The sequence below is a fragment of the Chrysemys picta genome, chromosome 12, assembly GCF_011386835.1.
Source record: "Chrysemys picta bellii isolate R12L10 chromosome 12, ASM1138683v2, whole genome shotgun sequence".
Taxonomy (NCBI): Eukaryota; Metazoa; Chordata; order Testudines; family Emydidae; genus Chrysemys; species Chrysemys picta.
Window position 1 is genome coordinate 49,212,224 of NC_088802.1, and position 14,360 is coordinate 49,226,583.

General features: G+C 40.6%; 1 protein-coding gene across 5 annotated transcripts in view; it reads right to left on the minus strand.

Moving 5' to 3' along the window:
* Positions 1-14,360, minus strand: part of ERN1 (endoplasmic reticulum to nucleus signaling 1) — a 96,197-nt gene that overhangs the window by 54,264 nt on the left and 27,573 nt on the right. For 4 of the 5 annotated variants that reach the window (XM_065563594.1, XM_065563595.1, XM_065563592.1 and 1 more), the window contains 5 exons: positions 5,907-5,940; positions 4,921-4,993; positions 3,285-3,357; positions 1,694-1,816; positions 657-758 (listed from right to left, as the gene is read on the minus strand). In XM_065563594.1, coding sequence (XP_065419666.1) covers positions 657-758; positions 1,694-1,816; positions 3,285-3,357; positions 4,921-4,993; positions 5,907-5,940 — 405 coding nt within the window. The remainder of the gene's footprint in view (positions 1-656; positions 759-1,693; positions 1,817-3,284; positions 3,358-4,920; positions 4,994-5,906; positions 5,941-14,360) is intronic. The other variant, XM_065563593.1, reaches the window with a different exon arrangement.

The following is a 14,360-nucleotide window of genomic DNA, read 5'->3' on the forward strand; positions in this document are numbered from 1 at the left end:
AAGAATGTTATCATCATCATTCATTCTGTGCTCAAACAGCAGGCACTGTAATTCTGGAGAGGATACACTGTATTCTTCATACATAACTATTGTCCGACTCTAATAGTCATATTATTTTGCACTATCACACATGTTGAGATCGTCAGGTGTAAGTGCAAATCATTATCAATGGTATCAACACTAATATTTTGCATTTCTTTAGTGACATCCAACTGATGCCAAACATCAAGCTTTACAAATATGATTTAACCTTCTCAACCTCTTTATGTAGCAGGGAATTATTATCCCATTTTACAGCTATGGAAACTGAGGTGCTGAGAGATTACGTGACTTGCCCAATGTCACACAAGAAATCTGTGCCAGAGCAGTAGGGCCATCCTTTCCCTGATTGGACAAGTTAAAGGCTTGCCATATATGCACTCAGATTGAAGAAAAGACTCCAGGATTAAGTGGCTGAATTGAGTTTTTCCCTGGGGAGCGGAGGGGAGGGAGCGAGGGGAAGGTGGCAGGGCAGAGCAACTCAAAAAGATCAGGGTGTAGATACAGAGGCAGGGGGGAGGGAGGGGTTGGTTCTGCCCATTGCAGAGAAAAATGTCAGGATATTTGAGCTATCGCAAAAGTGAAAAAAATGCAAAGGACAAGATCAAAGTTCTTACTGTATTTCACATCTTCATCAGGTACAGTGGCTGCATAATCAAAGTAGGTGGCATTCCATCGGAGCTCCTTATTTTTGGTATCATACATTGTAATAGTGTATTCTGTTAAAAAATACACACTCTGTGAAAATAATCCTTTGAGACAACAGAACTAGTCACCTGTAATGCCAGACACTTTTCAGGACAACACACATCCTGCTTTTCATGTTTTTGGCCTTCTTTTAGGTTTTTCCTGGCACTCAGAGATATAGTCACACCTCATGGAACTTAAAGACAAAACTAATTTATGTTCCACTGAAATCTACTGCTCAAAAGGAAGCTCAGAAGACAAAAAGCAGTACCAGTGCTCCAATCCATATCATCAGCTCTTTGTACTTCTTCCTCCAAGACTTCTTCTGTAGCATTCCTATCTAATTTTATCTACAACCAATCCCTCCATTTCAAAATTAGGTGCAATATGTTCTGTAACAGAATTTTTGCAATAAAGATAATTTTAAAAAATATTCTTAAAAACAGATTAATCTACAGATCTAAGGGCAAATCTCTAAACACAGCCTACAGAGACACCTCCCAAATATAGGTCTTTGGTCTATTTTAATCTTCTTCACTTAGAACGGAGCATTTGTATTTTCAATATGACAGCTGTTGTCTCCATTTCCCCAACCCATTTATTCATGAAGACCAAAAGCTTCAGATGCAACCAGGGCTACAAGCTACTAGCATGGTACATCACTGAATTAAAAGAACTTAAAAGCCACTTTGCTTGGGAGTCAGCCCCAGGAATCACTTACACAAGCACCACTATATGCAGGAACCACACATTAGTCTGTGAATGTATAAAATGGCACATTGCTATCGGAAGGCAAATCATTTTTTCTGTGTACATTATAAAGCCACCACCTCCAGAAGTTATTCTAGGAGATTAAACAAACCTGAGTTTATCATCACAAGGTTATCCTTTATGGGCCTGCACTAGCTTTAAAAAGAACCCAAAAAGCCAAACTCTCTTTTAAGTGGTAGAGGGAAAAGTGTCTTACCGGTTCGCCCAAGATACAGGAGGGATGTTGATGGACAAAGGCTTTCTGCAAATGAAGACGTTAAGGTTTGTTGTTTCTCCCCAGTGACAAGGTCTATCACATACCAAATATCTTGCTTCTTTCCTGAAATCACCAGTTAAATTACATTACTGTTCAGTCTGAAAATTACTCAGATACAAAATCCAGGCTCTTAGAAAAAGCTTTTTTGATTTGAGAAGTAGTTCTCTAGTGGGCCCATAGTTTGGGATTTTTTTCATGGAAAATGTTTAGAAGTTTTTTTGTTAAACAAAATAATTTCGGACAATAACCAAAACTAGAAACCAAACACTGTTGTCCCCTCATTTAACGTTACTGACTCCTAGCAGGTACTGGCAAGCATAGTGACAACATTTCTATGATATCCTTATAAGCATTATCACATAAAATAAGGTTATCACATTCACAATATCCAATTGGCAAATGGTTACTGAAGAGAGTATTGAGGTTTGAAAATCCTTATGCTAGGAGAGGAAGAAGACTGAGGTGCTGTTTGTTGTAGTACAGTATGGTGGGAAGGAATTATCAGCTTCTACACATGTAGGAACAGTAGGACAATGGAACAGACTGCCTAGGGAGGTTGTGGAAGCTCCTTTGCCGAAGGTTTTCAAAAGGAGACTGGAGCCATCTGTCTTGGATGTTTTAGACGTAACAAATCCTGCATCTTGGCAGATGACCCTTGCGGTCCCGTCTAACCCTATGATTCTATGATTCCAAATTGATAATGGACTTTAGTCCTCATAACCCAAATATCAGAGCCATAGTCTGTAGCAGCCTAGGTTAGAAGCGTCAAATAGTTAACCTGCTTCCCCCCCCCCAACAGTTTATGATGTGAACTGAACTGGAGAGCTAGAAGGAAGGGAGAGAGTGCAGATTTCTTCCAGGTCTTCACAGATGTGGTGTCATCTCCAAAGATGCCAACCAGGCAGAATAACGTAAATCCCCCTAACTATTAATGAATCAGGAGATCTGGTTACAACATGGTTAAAAGCTGTAATGTAGATTCAACCTAACCATGACCATGTAACCAGGCTTCAGATTTGAACCATCCAGGACCATACCCCAGTTAGGTCTCGCCTACACTATAACTTAGAGCCACGTTGTAACTCAATTTCCTGACTCAGTTATAGTTGTAATGTAGGCAGGGCCCTTTGGCTGGCTGAGGCAAGTACATTTATAAGCATGAGAAGGTGATTAAATATACCATATAACTGAGCTAAATGTGTATTTGTGTCAGAATAACGTTAATTACATTTTCTGTAGTGGAAGTGTAACTTTTTTTTTTTTTAAGGCAATGCAATGGTTTGAGAAGCTATTCTCCTTCTAAGGGAAGGCAGTTGACTTTTTATCTTCACATGTCAGTAAGTGCTGTATTTAACAGATTCTCTATCAGAAAATATTACGAAAGGCTATAATTAACAGCCAAGGCTGAGATGACATTTTCATGCAAGAAGTCCTCTGTCTGGTTTAGGCAGTTTGTATTTGTCAGTTGCTGTTGGGTAATGTTGCAATCTTCTAAATCAGTTAACCCATGGAGAGATTAACTAGAACTTACCCATGTACAGAATCCCGTCTGAACTGCGACAAGGTGATGCCTGCACCAACTCAGGGATTGTAAATGGAAGTTTCTAGAAAAAAAATGAAAAAGCTCAATTAAATCATAATATTTTTACACTTTGAAATTAGTGTGATTTTCCCAGTTGTGTTCAAGGGAACAGGGAACCAATACAGCTCATGTGGGGACTTCTCACTGTTTTACTAGAAATGTAACAGGAAAAGGAGGAAATATTTATAGCACAGAAGACTGGAAGCCAGGACTCCTGGGTTTAATTCCTAACTCTACCACCAATTTGTGCAACCTTGTCCATGTCCCAACACTGTGCTTTAATTGCCCCATCTGTTAACGAGTATACATATATTTACCTGCCTTGCAGGGGTGCAACATTAGCATTTGCAAAGCTCAGCGATCTTCCTACAAACCGGGTTATTAAAAAGGCAATGAATTATTATGATTGCCAAATTCTATAATGCTCTTGGGCATGTATCACGCCTACATATTCGGTGAACAACCTTCCAGGATTTTAAGAGGCTTTCATCAGGAACAGAAAAGTGACAAACAGAAGTGTTGCATAAACACAAGAGAGGCCAGGACTTTAAACAGTGAAATTACTTCCATCTAGCTTGGAACATCTACAATGATGCAGCCAATCAGAATATTTTTACCTGAGGAGATTAACAGGTGAAAGGAAACATGATGTTCAGGACTGATTGCTACCTAGATCTACACACAAAGAGCACCAAAAATACAGACACAAATTAAGGCCACGTATCTGGGTGCATTAGGGAAAAAACCTGTCAGTAAATACTTCTCTGTTCAAAAATAAAAAAATGTTAAAGTTCTAAAAGGAAGTCATAGCGGCTGCCAGGAAAAGAAACTTGTGGGAAGCCAAACATTTTATCTGAGTTTCATCACAAAGCTGTTGCTTTACTCAAGTGTTCAGCTGACATCTGCGGGGTTGACTATTTCGATGCAAATATTTTGGAAGGGTTCACAGGTTAGCCTGCTTACTAAGTGCTATAACAGCACCTGCTATTTCAGACAGCACAAAATCCGCATTTATCCTAGTATGGGTTGGACTTCTCAATAGGACTGCTAAAAATTTTATTTTTTTCAGGCCATAACTGAGTGTGCTATATTGGATACCTCTCCCTCCCAGGATGCTGTGAGGATTACTTAATATCTGGAGAGTGCTAAAGAAGTGGTGTTATCATCATTACATTAGCAAGTACTACAAAAATATCAAAGGGGGGTCAAAGCAGTCTGCCTTTTGTTGGTATCCTCAAGCCAAAGGGGTTTTCTGAAGCTCACAAGGAAGGCTGTAAATGTTGCCTGTCCTAAACTACAGGATGACCCTCTGACCCAGCAAGCAGCGCAACTCGAATGTTGTCATTCCAGGAATTTGTATCCTAAAATTGGCACTGAACAGTGCTCACTAGCCAATGTTGTCAGGCCTTCCCAAGAAATACTTGCTTCCAGTAAATGATTCAAAATGTGGGCAGCCTGCAGAACTTTACAACGCTGTCAGGAAAGCAGATAGTTGGGAAAGTAATTTAGGGACCTATCCTTCGTGCAATCTAATTAGGGTGCATGTGCAGACAGATTAGACACTAGCAAACCAAAATATACTCACAGTTAAGCCTTCATTATTTTTGCCACCAAGTGTATATAAACTGCCATCGTTTGGGTCTGGAAGAAATGCTGGCCTAGGAGTTAAATAGCGATTATAAATAAACCGAACACATTACACTTGTCACCAAACAGAGAAGCAGCAATGGTCAGTGTGTGTGTCCTGGTAAAGACCATTTGACATTTGCTTGTTGACTTTAGAATATCTGGTTGTTCGAAACACTTATTAATTGAACATCAAAGAGAATGAATATTAGAATTGGCACAGCCTGTTAAACCTAAGCTATTCTCAATAGTGTTCCTAGTCCAACTGAAGCTGGGCTGTCCAGTATGAATACAATGCAGAAGGCCTTGCAGTATAGGGATCATAGTTCAAATCTAATTTATATATAGCAACAATAAAACCAGCAGTAACATATACAAACAAAAGCCAGGGGACAAAAAAGCCTGCCCAAGCCCCACTGCCCTGGGTGTGGGGGGCCAAAGCCCAAGCACTTCAGGCCCAGGCAGGGGACCTCTAACCTGAGCCCCGCCACCCAGCGCTGAAGCCCTAAGGGGGTTGGGCTCAGCCTTCGGCTCTGGTGACCCCATTAAAATGGGGTCGGGACCCACTTTGGGGTCCCAACCCACAGTTTGAGAACCGCTGAGATAAGGTACTTAAACGAAATGTTTAGAATCTGAACACTGTTCCCCAGCAGGTTACGCTATTTTCCAGGCTGTTCAAGTCAGTGATCCTGAAACAGGCATGGTCAACCTGCTTGTGTTCCGGACATGTGCTCCAAGCATGGTTTTTGGAGAGAGAAAGTCTGAAGGAAGGACATTTCATTTGAATCCTACAAACAGGGAAAGTTTTTAATCTTTAACCCCATGTCCGGTTACCTGTGGTATTTCAACAGTTCCATATTTTAAACTAAAACCAAACTTCATGACGTCAGTGAAAAATCAAACAAGCAATAGAGGGCTGAAGTAAACAGAGAAAGAGAGACTTACTCTTCCACGTGTGTTGGCACCTGGAGTACAGGATCTGCACAAACAGAACATGCAGGAGTCAATGTATAGGCAATTAAAAGTCATGAACTCACACCAAACCCAAGATTAACCATTTTGCGAGCCACGTTGGGTGTCTGAAGGAGTCATCCATAGGAATGTATAGCATCATAACATTGCACCCATCTGACAATGCAAACAGGGCTTGTAATTTATTGTATACCTCTGTAAGCATCAGCAGGGCACTTTTGCTCCCTATAAAGCTATCTTTGTACTCAGCCCTATCCGCACTCCTCCACTCTCAATAGGTAACTCCCCAAACCATCAACAGGAGGGGATTCACATGAAGCAGCAGTCTCATATGTCATGAGTTGTCTCTGTATCTTTCCTTGGCCAGAAGCACACTACATTGCATGTAAAGGCACCTTTCTAGCGTGCAAAAATACCTCTTCTTCTAAAACAAGTTCCTTGGTATCTGGTCCTTGGCTGCCCAGAAGGAAGCTGATCATAATTCCCAAGCAGCCACAATGACAGGCTTCTGTGATCAATTTTATTTCAACACATGTAAACATTCATTAACGTTAATGGGTCATGGAGAATAGAGAGAGGAGAATATAAATCTTAATGTCTGAATGCAAAAGGGCCTGCTTAATGCCTCTTTCATCTGTATTTTATGATCACTCACTATTCTGTGTCTAAGCAGGCAGGCAAGCATATACTTCCTTAGCGAACTTCACACTTAATTTACGATGCAACTTGTAAACTGAGGACCTGGTTCTGCTCCCATTGAAATCAACAGGAACACAGCCACTGATTTAAGCAGGAAGCAGATTAAGACTTAAACCAGAACAACCCTCTTCAACTTCCTATTCCCAGGGATATGGAATAATTTAACAAATTAAAATGTCACTGAAAAAAGCCACAGTGTCCCAAGAACCTTCCTTCACATCTGTCTGACAGAAAGGATCATCGGAACACTCAAGGAAAAGTGCATTTAAATGATGTTTGGGGAAGTTTCACTGGAAAAATCCATTATTCACTCCTCAGCATTGCCAGTTCTCATGATTTTACTGCAAGTCTCGCAGTATTTAGTATTTTTTCTTCAAGCCCGATCCCGGATTTCCTGTGATTCCATGACAATTACAGCTTCCATTTAAAAAAGGGAATTTCTAGACCTTTTGGATACAGAGGAAAGCTCGAAAACATGATTCCTAAAGGCTCTCACAAGTAGGCATATTAAAAAAAAAAAAAGTCGAGGTTGTTTTTGTTTTTTTAATCTCCTGATTTTTTTACGCTAACTTCATACTGTTTTGGGGCTTGAGGTCTGAATGCCTGGGGTTGACAATACTGGTGCCAACATACAGAGATACCCAAGTGTGCAGCATATACTCTGGTGTGCAGCATTTGAAAGAGGACTGTGTGCACAAAGCATGCATCCTTCACCCTCATCTGTAAGAAAGCTTTTAAAATAAACAAGGTGGTTCTTGCTCCCAAAAAATAAAAAAATTAAAATAATTCAATGAATAAAGAAAACGGATTAACGTTGACCAAACAAGCTACTGCAAAAAGCAACTCTTATTTATCTTTTACACCAGTTCTCTCTCCACACACACATATACAAACTGATGCAATAGGAAGGAAATAAGGGCTCAAACATTCGCTTATGAGAGACTTTGATTGGGAAGCTGGCACATGTACTAGAGATTTCAAATACACTACAGTAATAGCAGAGCTATGCAAGATAAGGGCAACAGACTCATGATTCAGGGTGCCTGTGGACACCCTGAAGTCCCTCCACTCCCCATGTACTGCAGCGCACACACTGCTAGATCTGAAGAACAGTAGCAGAGCTTCCCCCACACCTTCAGTCATTTCTTCCCTTCCACTAAACAGCCCCATAGAGCTGCTGAGTTCAAAATGCGACAGGATCCAGAGTTTCGTTTGCTTTTTAAATCCTAAAAGATGACGGAGTAGGTTCTTTCTTAAAGCAGACAGAGCAGTTTAATTCAAAAGCACATAAAGCTTCTGGAAGAAACCCAATTCATGGGTGTGAAGCCAGCGCTCTGTTATGCTGTTCAGCAATGTTACTCTTGTAGATTAGATCGCCCAGGGAGGCCATGGCACTAAAGTGTTGATGCCCCTACACACTAGCCCAGGGGTTCTCAAACTGGGGGTCCGGACGCTTATTAAATGGGGGGTCACGAGCTGTCAGACTCCATCCCACACCCTGCTTTGCCTCCAGCATTTATAATGGCGTTAAATATATTAAAAAGTGTTTTTAATTTATAAGGGGGGGGGGTCGCACTCAGAGGCTTGTGATGTGATAGGGGTCACCAGTACAATAGTTTGAGAACCACTGCACTAGCCTGTATATGTCATAGAAAGCAGAAACCAGGACACTACCTACTGAAATCAATCATTTACTTAACGATGAACTATCCTAGTACACCTCTACCCCGATATAACGCTGTCCTTGGGAGCCAAAAAATCTTACCGCGTTATAGGTGAAACCACGTTATATTGAACTTGCTTTGATCCGCTGGAGTGTGCAGCCCCCCCCCTCCCCCGGAGCACTGCTTTACCGCGTTATATCCGAATTCGTGTTATATTGGGCCGCGTTATATCGAGGTAGAGGTGTAATTAGGGTTGGTCGAGGCAGGACAGGGATAGGGTTTAGACAATATAATGTACGGCTATATTTGATTTGTTGTGGGCCCAAGTGCCACAGCAATGAGCCCCAAAAGCAATTACATTTCAAAGACCTTTGAAATAGAGCAGCTAAGCGATTCCTAGTTGTACTATCTCCACAGGCCTGTTTGGTTAATCAGAATAATTTTTCCACCCAGCTACATAGAAGAACAAACTGCAACAACTCATTTTCATCTGTTCAGGGGAAAAAATGGTCTGCACAAACCCAATTTTTTCAATCTTCCCTCATAGGTCATGTTTTCTAGACCTTTAATAATTGTTGTTGCTCTTCTCTGGAATTTCTCCAATTTGTCAACATCTTTCCTGAAATGTGGCGCCCAGAACTGGACACAATACTCAAGTTGAGGCCTAATCAGTGCGGAGTAGAGCAGGAGAATTATTTCTTGTGTCTTCTTTACAACACTCCTGCTAATACATCCCAGAATGATGTTCACTTTTTTTGCAACAGTGTCACATTGTTGACTCATATTTAGCTTATGGTCCACTATGACCCCCAGATCCCTTTCACCAGTACTCCTTCCTAGGCAGTCATTTCCCATTTTGTATGTATGCAACTGATTGATCCTTCCTACATGGAGTACTTTGCATTTGTCCTTATTGAATTTCATCGTATTTCCTTCAGACCATTTCTCCAGTTTGTCCAGATCATTTTGACATTTAATCCTATGCTCCAAAGCACTTGCAACCCTTCCAAGCTTGTTATCTGCAAACTTTCCATCTAAATATCCATCTAATACAGGGGTTCCCAAACTTGGTTCACAGCTTGTTCAGGGTAAGCCCCTAGCGGGCCATGAGACGGTTTACCTAAGCGTCTGCAGGTACGGCCGCTCGCAGCTCCCAGTGGCCGTGGTTCGCCGTTCCTGGCTAATGGGAGCTGTGGGAAGCTGATTTCCAAATCATCTCCCCACTGAAGATGCGTAGCAAAGAAAAAGCATGAGATGCCTGATGTAGGGTTTGGTTCAACTCAACACTAAAAAAACCAAAGACCCCTGTGAATTAAAGAGTGATCAGAAACCATAAGTGTCCATCAGAGTCCGGGTGAAACAGACTAAAGGGAGAAAGATAGGACCACTATAGGCTAAGGTATTTATAGTCACAATGACCTCACAGGAAGGGGAAAAAATTGTTATTTGGTGATACGAGAGCATCATAAATCAGCAGTAAATGGCAAATGCTTCTGTTAAGTCAAACTTTAATTCAAATGTTACAAGCACTGCTTGAGGCACACACCAAGTGACTTTGCAAGTTCTTGATGAACTGATTATGTACAGAAATTTCTGATGTGGGAAGACAAGCTGCCTTTGGTAATTTCAAAGATTTATATTGTCAGTCTGTCTTAAGACACAGTACTTGAGCAATGCTGCCAAAAGCCCTATCTATGATCATCGCTTCCTCAAGTGATCGCTCATGATGATAAACCTGTACACTTTGGTTTTGAAATGGTATATTTGTTTTTTGGGGTTTTATTAAACTCAGTACAACATTGCACATTTTAAAAATCACTTACTCCCTAGTCTAGACAAGTTCTTAGGTGACTATTTCTTGCCTCAACTCTTCCTTTAAACTTTTCAGACATTTTTAGTCTAAGGGTCTCTTATTTATATGAACGTGAGAAGTAAGCCCATTGACAAACATGGTGTATAACTAGTGAGATCTGAATCAAGTTTCAACTTTTCTATTACACTATTTACTGACATACTATAGCATGCACTCAAAGCTAATTCCAAATGTCACCTTTAATTTAAAGGCTGCTCTCATCTTCTTACTGCCAAAATCCATCATTATGTGTTACTTTACAACTTGCTTCTAAACGGAACAGGAAAGGATGTGGTGCTTTTTCTTCGTATAGATTAAGACTTCAGATTTTTCAACTAATGTATGAGAAAAGGTTTTAACTGATCTGAACAACTGCAGGAACGGTCAGAAGGTTAGATTCTAATTTGGAGTGTCTGTCTTAGGGTGACCAGATGTCCCGATTGTATAGGGATAGTCCCAATTTTTGGGTCTTTTTCTTATATAGGATCCTATTACCCCCCCACCCCCTGTCCCGATTTTTCACACTTGCTATCTGGTCACCCTAATCTGGCTTGTCCACAACCTTAGGCAAAGAGAGTTTTAGCTCTCCTCTCCCTGCAAAAAAATTAAAATTCAATTACAAACAGCCTAAGTTCCATAAAGGATTTGTGGACTAAAAGACCTTGAGTTCAACTCATCTTTTAATGCTGGAGAACCTACTCAAGAGGCATGCGCTTCAAGGCTCAGCTCAAAGTAAAGCTTCCCTCCCCCTTTCCTACTACCTAAGGGCTCTTAACCCAAGAATATGCTGCGATTTTATCTACCAACTATAACTAAGCAATATAAGAGAAAGGAACACACACACACACACACCCCCCTTAAACTCAGAGCTTTCTGAAGCTGTTAGAGAAGAGTGTCAATCATGACAATTTCATCAACCAATAGTACTCCCTTCAAGAGACTGAAGTCTCAACACCAGAAATCCAATTAATGTCATCTCACCTTCTTCAATCAATCTTTCCTGTAGCATTGTTGCATGTCCCCAAATATGGAAAGAAAGTCTTGTAATGCTATGAAAATAATGAGCTCCACTGATGTAAAAAGTACGTTCTCCAGTATTTCAGGTAGATCCTTATAAAGATATCACCACGACTGTGAGAAAGTTCTTAAAACTCTTTCCTGGCATCATGATTTCAGGCTCAAAGAAAGGGAAATAGTGATTCCTTAGAGGTGAGAATTCCAGCTTTTGCTTACCCCTCTCAATGATGGTAATTTGATTTAGTAAAGAGTCAAAATTAGCAAGGCGGGTGGACTAGATTAAGATGTTATACTTAAGGGGCATGAAATTTTGTAGTACTTACTGCACAAAAAACAAAACCAAACACCAATCCCATTAATGGCCTCCTAGAACATTGCCTAAATGTCCCATATGAACCATAAGAAACAGCTGCCTATATATCAAAAATATGGATCTGATTCATTTTCACTCCAGAGGCTGCTTACAGCAGAGCATAACCTGATTGAGGAAAATCTTTTCTGTTCCTTTACCCATAATACAGTCTATACAGAAAGACTGGTTGTGCACATCCACTTGTCTCAATTCATCCATTGAAACAAATTTTCTGATTTCCTGAACACTTACATTATCTTTAACTAAAGTTTAAATGCCCTTGTAAAACTTCCTTCACGTGACAGAGGGTGAACTTTTTCTTATTCTCTGTCATGTGGTTTGGGACATACTACAACTTTCTTTCAAAGTTTAATTTGAAATAAGAAGTTACCTTGGGATAAAAAAAAAAAGAATCTTGTGAATCCAAGTTCATTGATATCTCATCTTCTGGCAGCTCCAATGTTAGCACAAGCAGACTAGTAAAATAAAGACGACTATCCTACTAGAACTGATGTCAAGCTTTTTCTACCTAATGGGCTAAAATGAAGAAGACCCTTGTCATAGTTACTAGGCTCTTTGAGTGCAGCCCTCAGGTCTTGGGCCTCGAGCCATCACTTCTCTCTTGGGGTGGAATCACATAATTCTTCCACTCTCAGACCAGACCCTGGGCTGCAGTTCCCTGTGATCAACCGTGATTACCTCTGCAGGCCTGACTTATCTTCATGCCTACAGTTCTGTTTCCTCTGGGAACAATGACAGCAGTAACCAGTGACCAGACAGCTTCCTTAAAGAAACATTTTATTTAGAACCGAAGTATTTAAGAGAAAACGGATCTTAAAACAATAAGCCTGTCTAGATGTATGCCTGCTTCTGCCAGAGGCTCACCATTCCCCGAATCTAGGAAAGACCCAGCTCCTTCAAACTCCAGCCTCTCTCTCTGTCAGCCTCTCTCCCTGGATAGCAGCTGACAACTCCCCCCCAGCCAAGTCTTTTTAACAGTTCAGTGTCCTTTTGATCACTAGGCTTCCAACCTGGCAAAGCTATCTCACTTCAAGCTGGAGCCTGGAAGTATGCCCTTGTCCTGTAATTGCTCCCCATATTTGTTGGGAGGTTTGCTTATCTACATCTTTTGTGCTGCTTTCCTGCTTGTTTTTTGCACTGTGCCCCTATTACACTAGATCAAAACATGCATATAATTCAATATATAACAACTTCACTTCACTGACCATTACATCACATTATTGCATCTCACTATTCCTAGATTATTAAACACAGCAGCTGCACGCCTGCCACAGTCCTGTCAAAGCCCTCAAAAGCACAGCTAACTCACAGAGTTGAGAGATGAAAAAAACAATTGGCAGGGTCATTCAGTGCATACCCCTGATGATGCAGTAGAAAATAATGTATTTCTTGAGATTTAACCAGTTTCCATTTTTGCAACTCTTAAAAAAAGATCTGTAGTATTGCAAAACCATCGGCTGGAAAAATAAAGGGTTAGAAAATAAGAGATTGCTGCTTCTAGATTCTCTCCGAGGGCCCACTTACAAGAACAGAGTCAGGGGGCCCATTTACATAATGATGGTCTGTGGTTTTACCTCATTAATGGAGTCCAGTAATATCTCATTGGCAATAACATTATAACCAGGCAGCAGTCGGATGCCCTGACCCAGTTCTGCTTGTATTGTACTGTAGATGGACCCTACTAATGACAGACTAAATTAGTCTAGAATAATTCTAGACAGTATTTTGAAGGCACAGCCTGGAATTTTAAAGTAAAAAAAAAACCCTGCCATATTTGTAGTATTTGAGAATAATTCCTAGCAAATGGCATAATCCTAAAAGCTGTATACAAGCATCTATCGCTTTAAATTCTCTGCCTCATAAAAAAAAAAGTGAGATAAGGAGAGATTTGCCCTTTGACAGTTCTTTTTAAATGGATGAGATATCGCTTCAGATTTCCATCATTTTAACGTGCTTCTAGGTTGAACAGAAACACATGAAAACAATGACTGAAAAAGGAGAAGTGGCAGATTCTGAAACAACAACTGAACTAGTTGCTGCCACAGTGGAATGAACTGGAAAAAACGGTTTCTGAGCTAGGGTCTCATCAGAAGATGTGGGCTAATGGACTGGGCTAAAAAGTGTGTGTCATCCCAGCTAAGTGTTGCAACTTCTTTCGAAAAGATTAGAGACACTGACTCGCAGTCCTCTGGAATTTGCAAAGGACAGAGGAGTTGATCGCTTTCATGGATTTAACAGTTTCTTTCTCTAAAGTCCCTATGGATTTTAATCTTTGGATCTGCAATTCTGTACCAAACAATCCTCCAAGGCTGGGAATTATTATTATTATTTATTTTACAGTAGGATCTATAGATCCCAATCTATAGCAACCAACCTACACTGGCAATAGATATAGCCTCAAACCTGTGCATGTTATATATTCCTTTGGAAAACACTTCATGGAAGAAGTGGATTTTAGGTAGGTAGGGAAAATGAAGAGAAGGATCATTTGGGGCAAAACGGCAAGGAGACTGTTCCAACCAGGACAGCGACAAAGGATGCAAAGAAAAACTGGAGAAGGACAAAGACAAAATATACCCAAAATAGCACCCTGAAACACTTCGTACTTAAATTCTTCACTGTTCAAGATGCTGCTTATTAACATAAAGTCACATGTTAACAGACTACCCAGGGCGCTTTTTGGGGAGGCAGGAGGGACAGTACTACTTACGAAACACCTTCTAAACAAAGACCACTGACATAAGACTTTTTAAAATACAGACCATTACATTGATGACATTCAGGGGAGAACCATTCTTCAGATCCGATCTTGCCAATTGGCT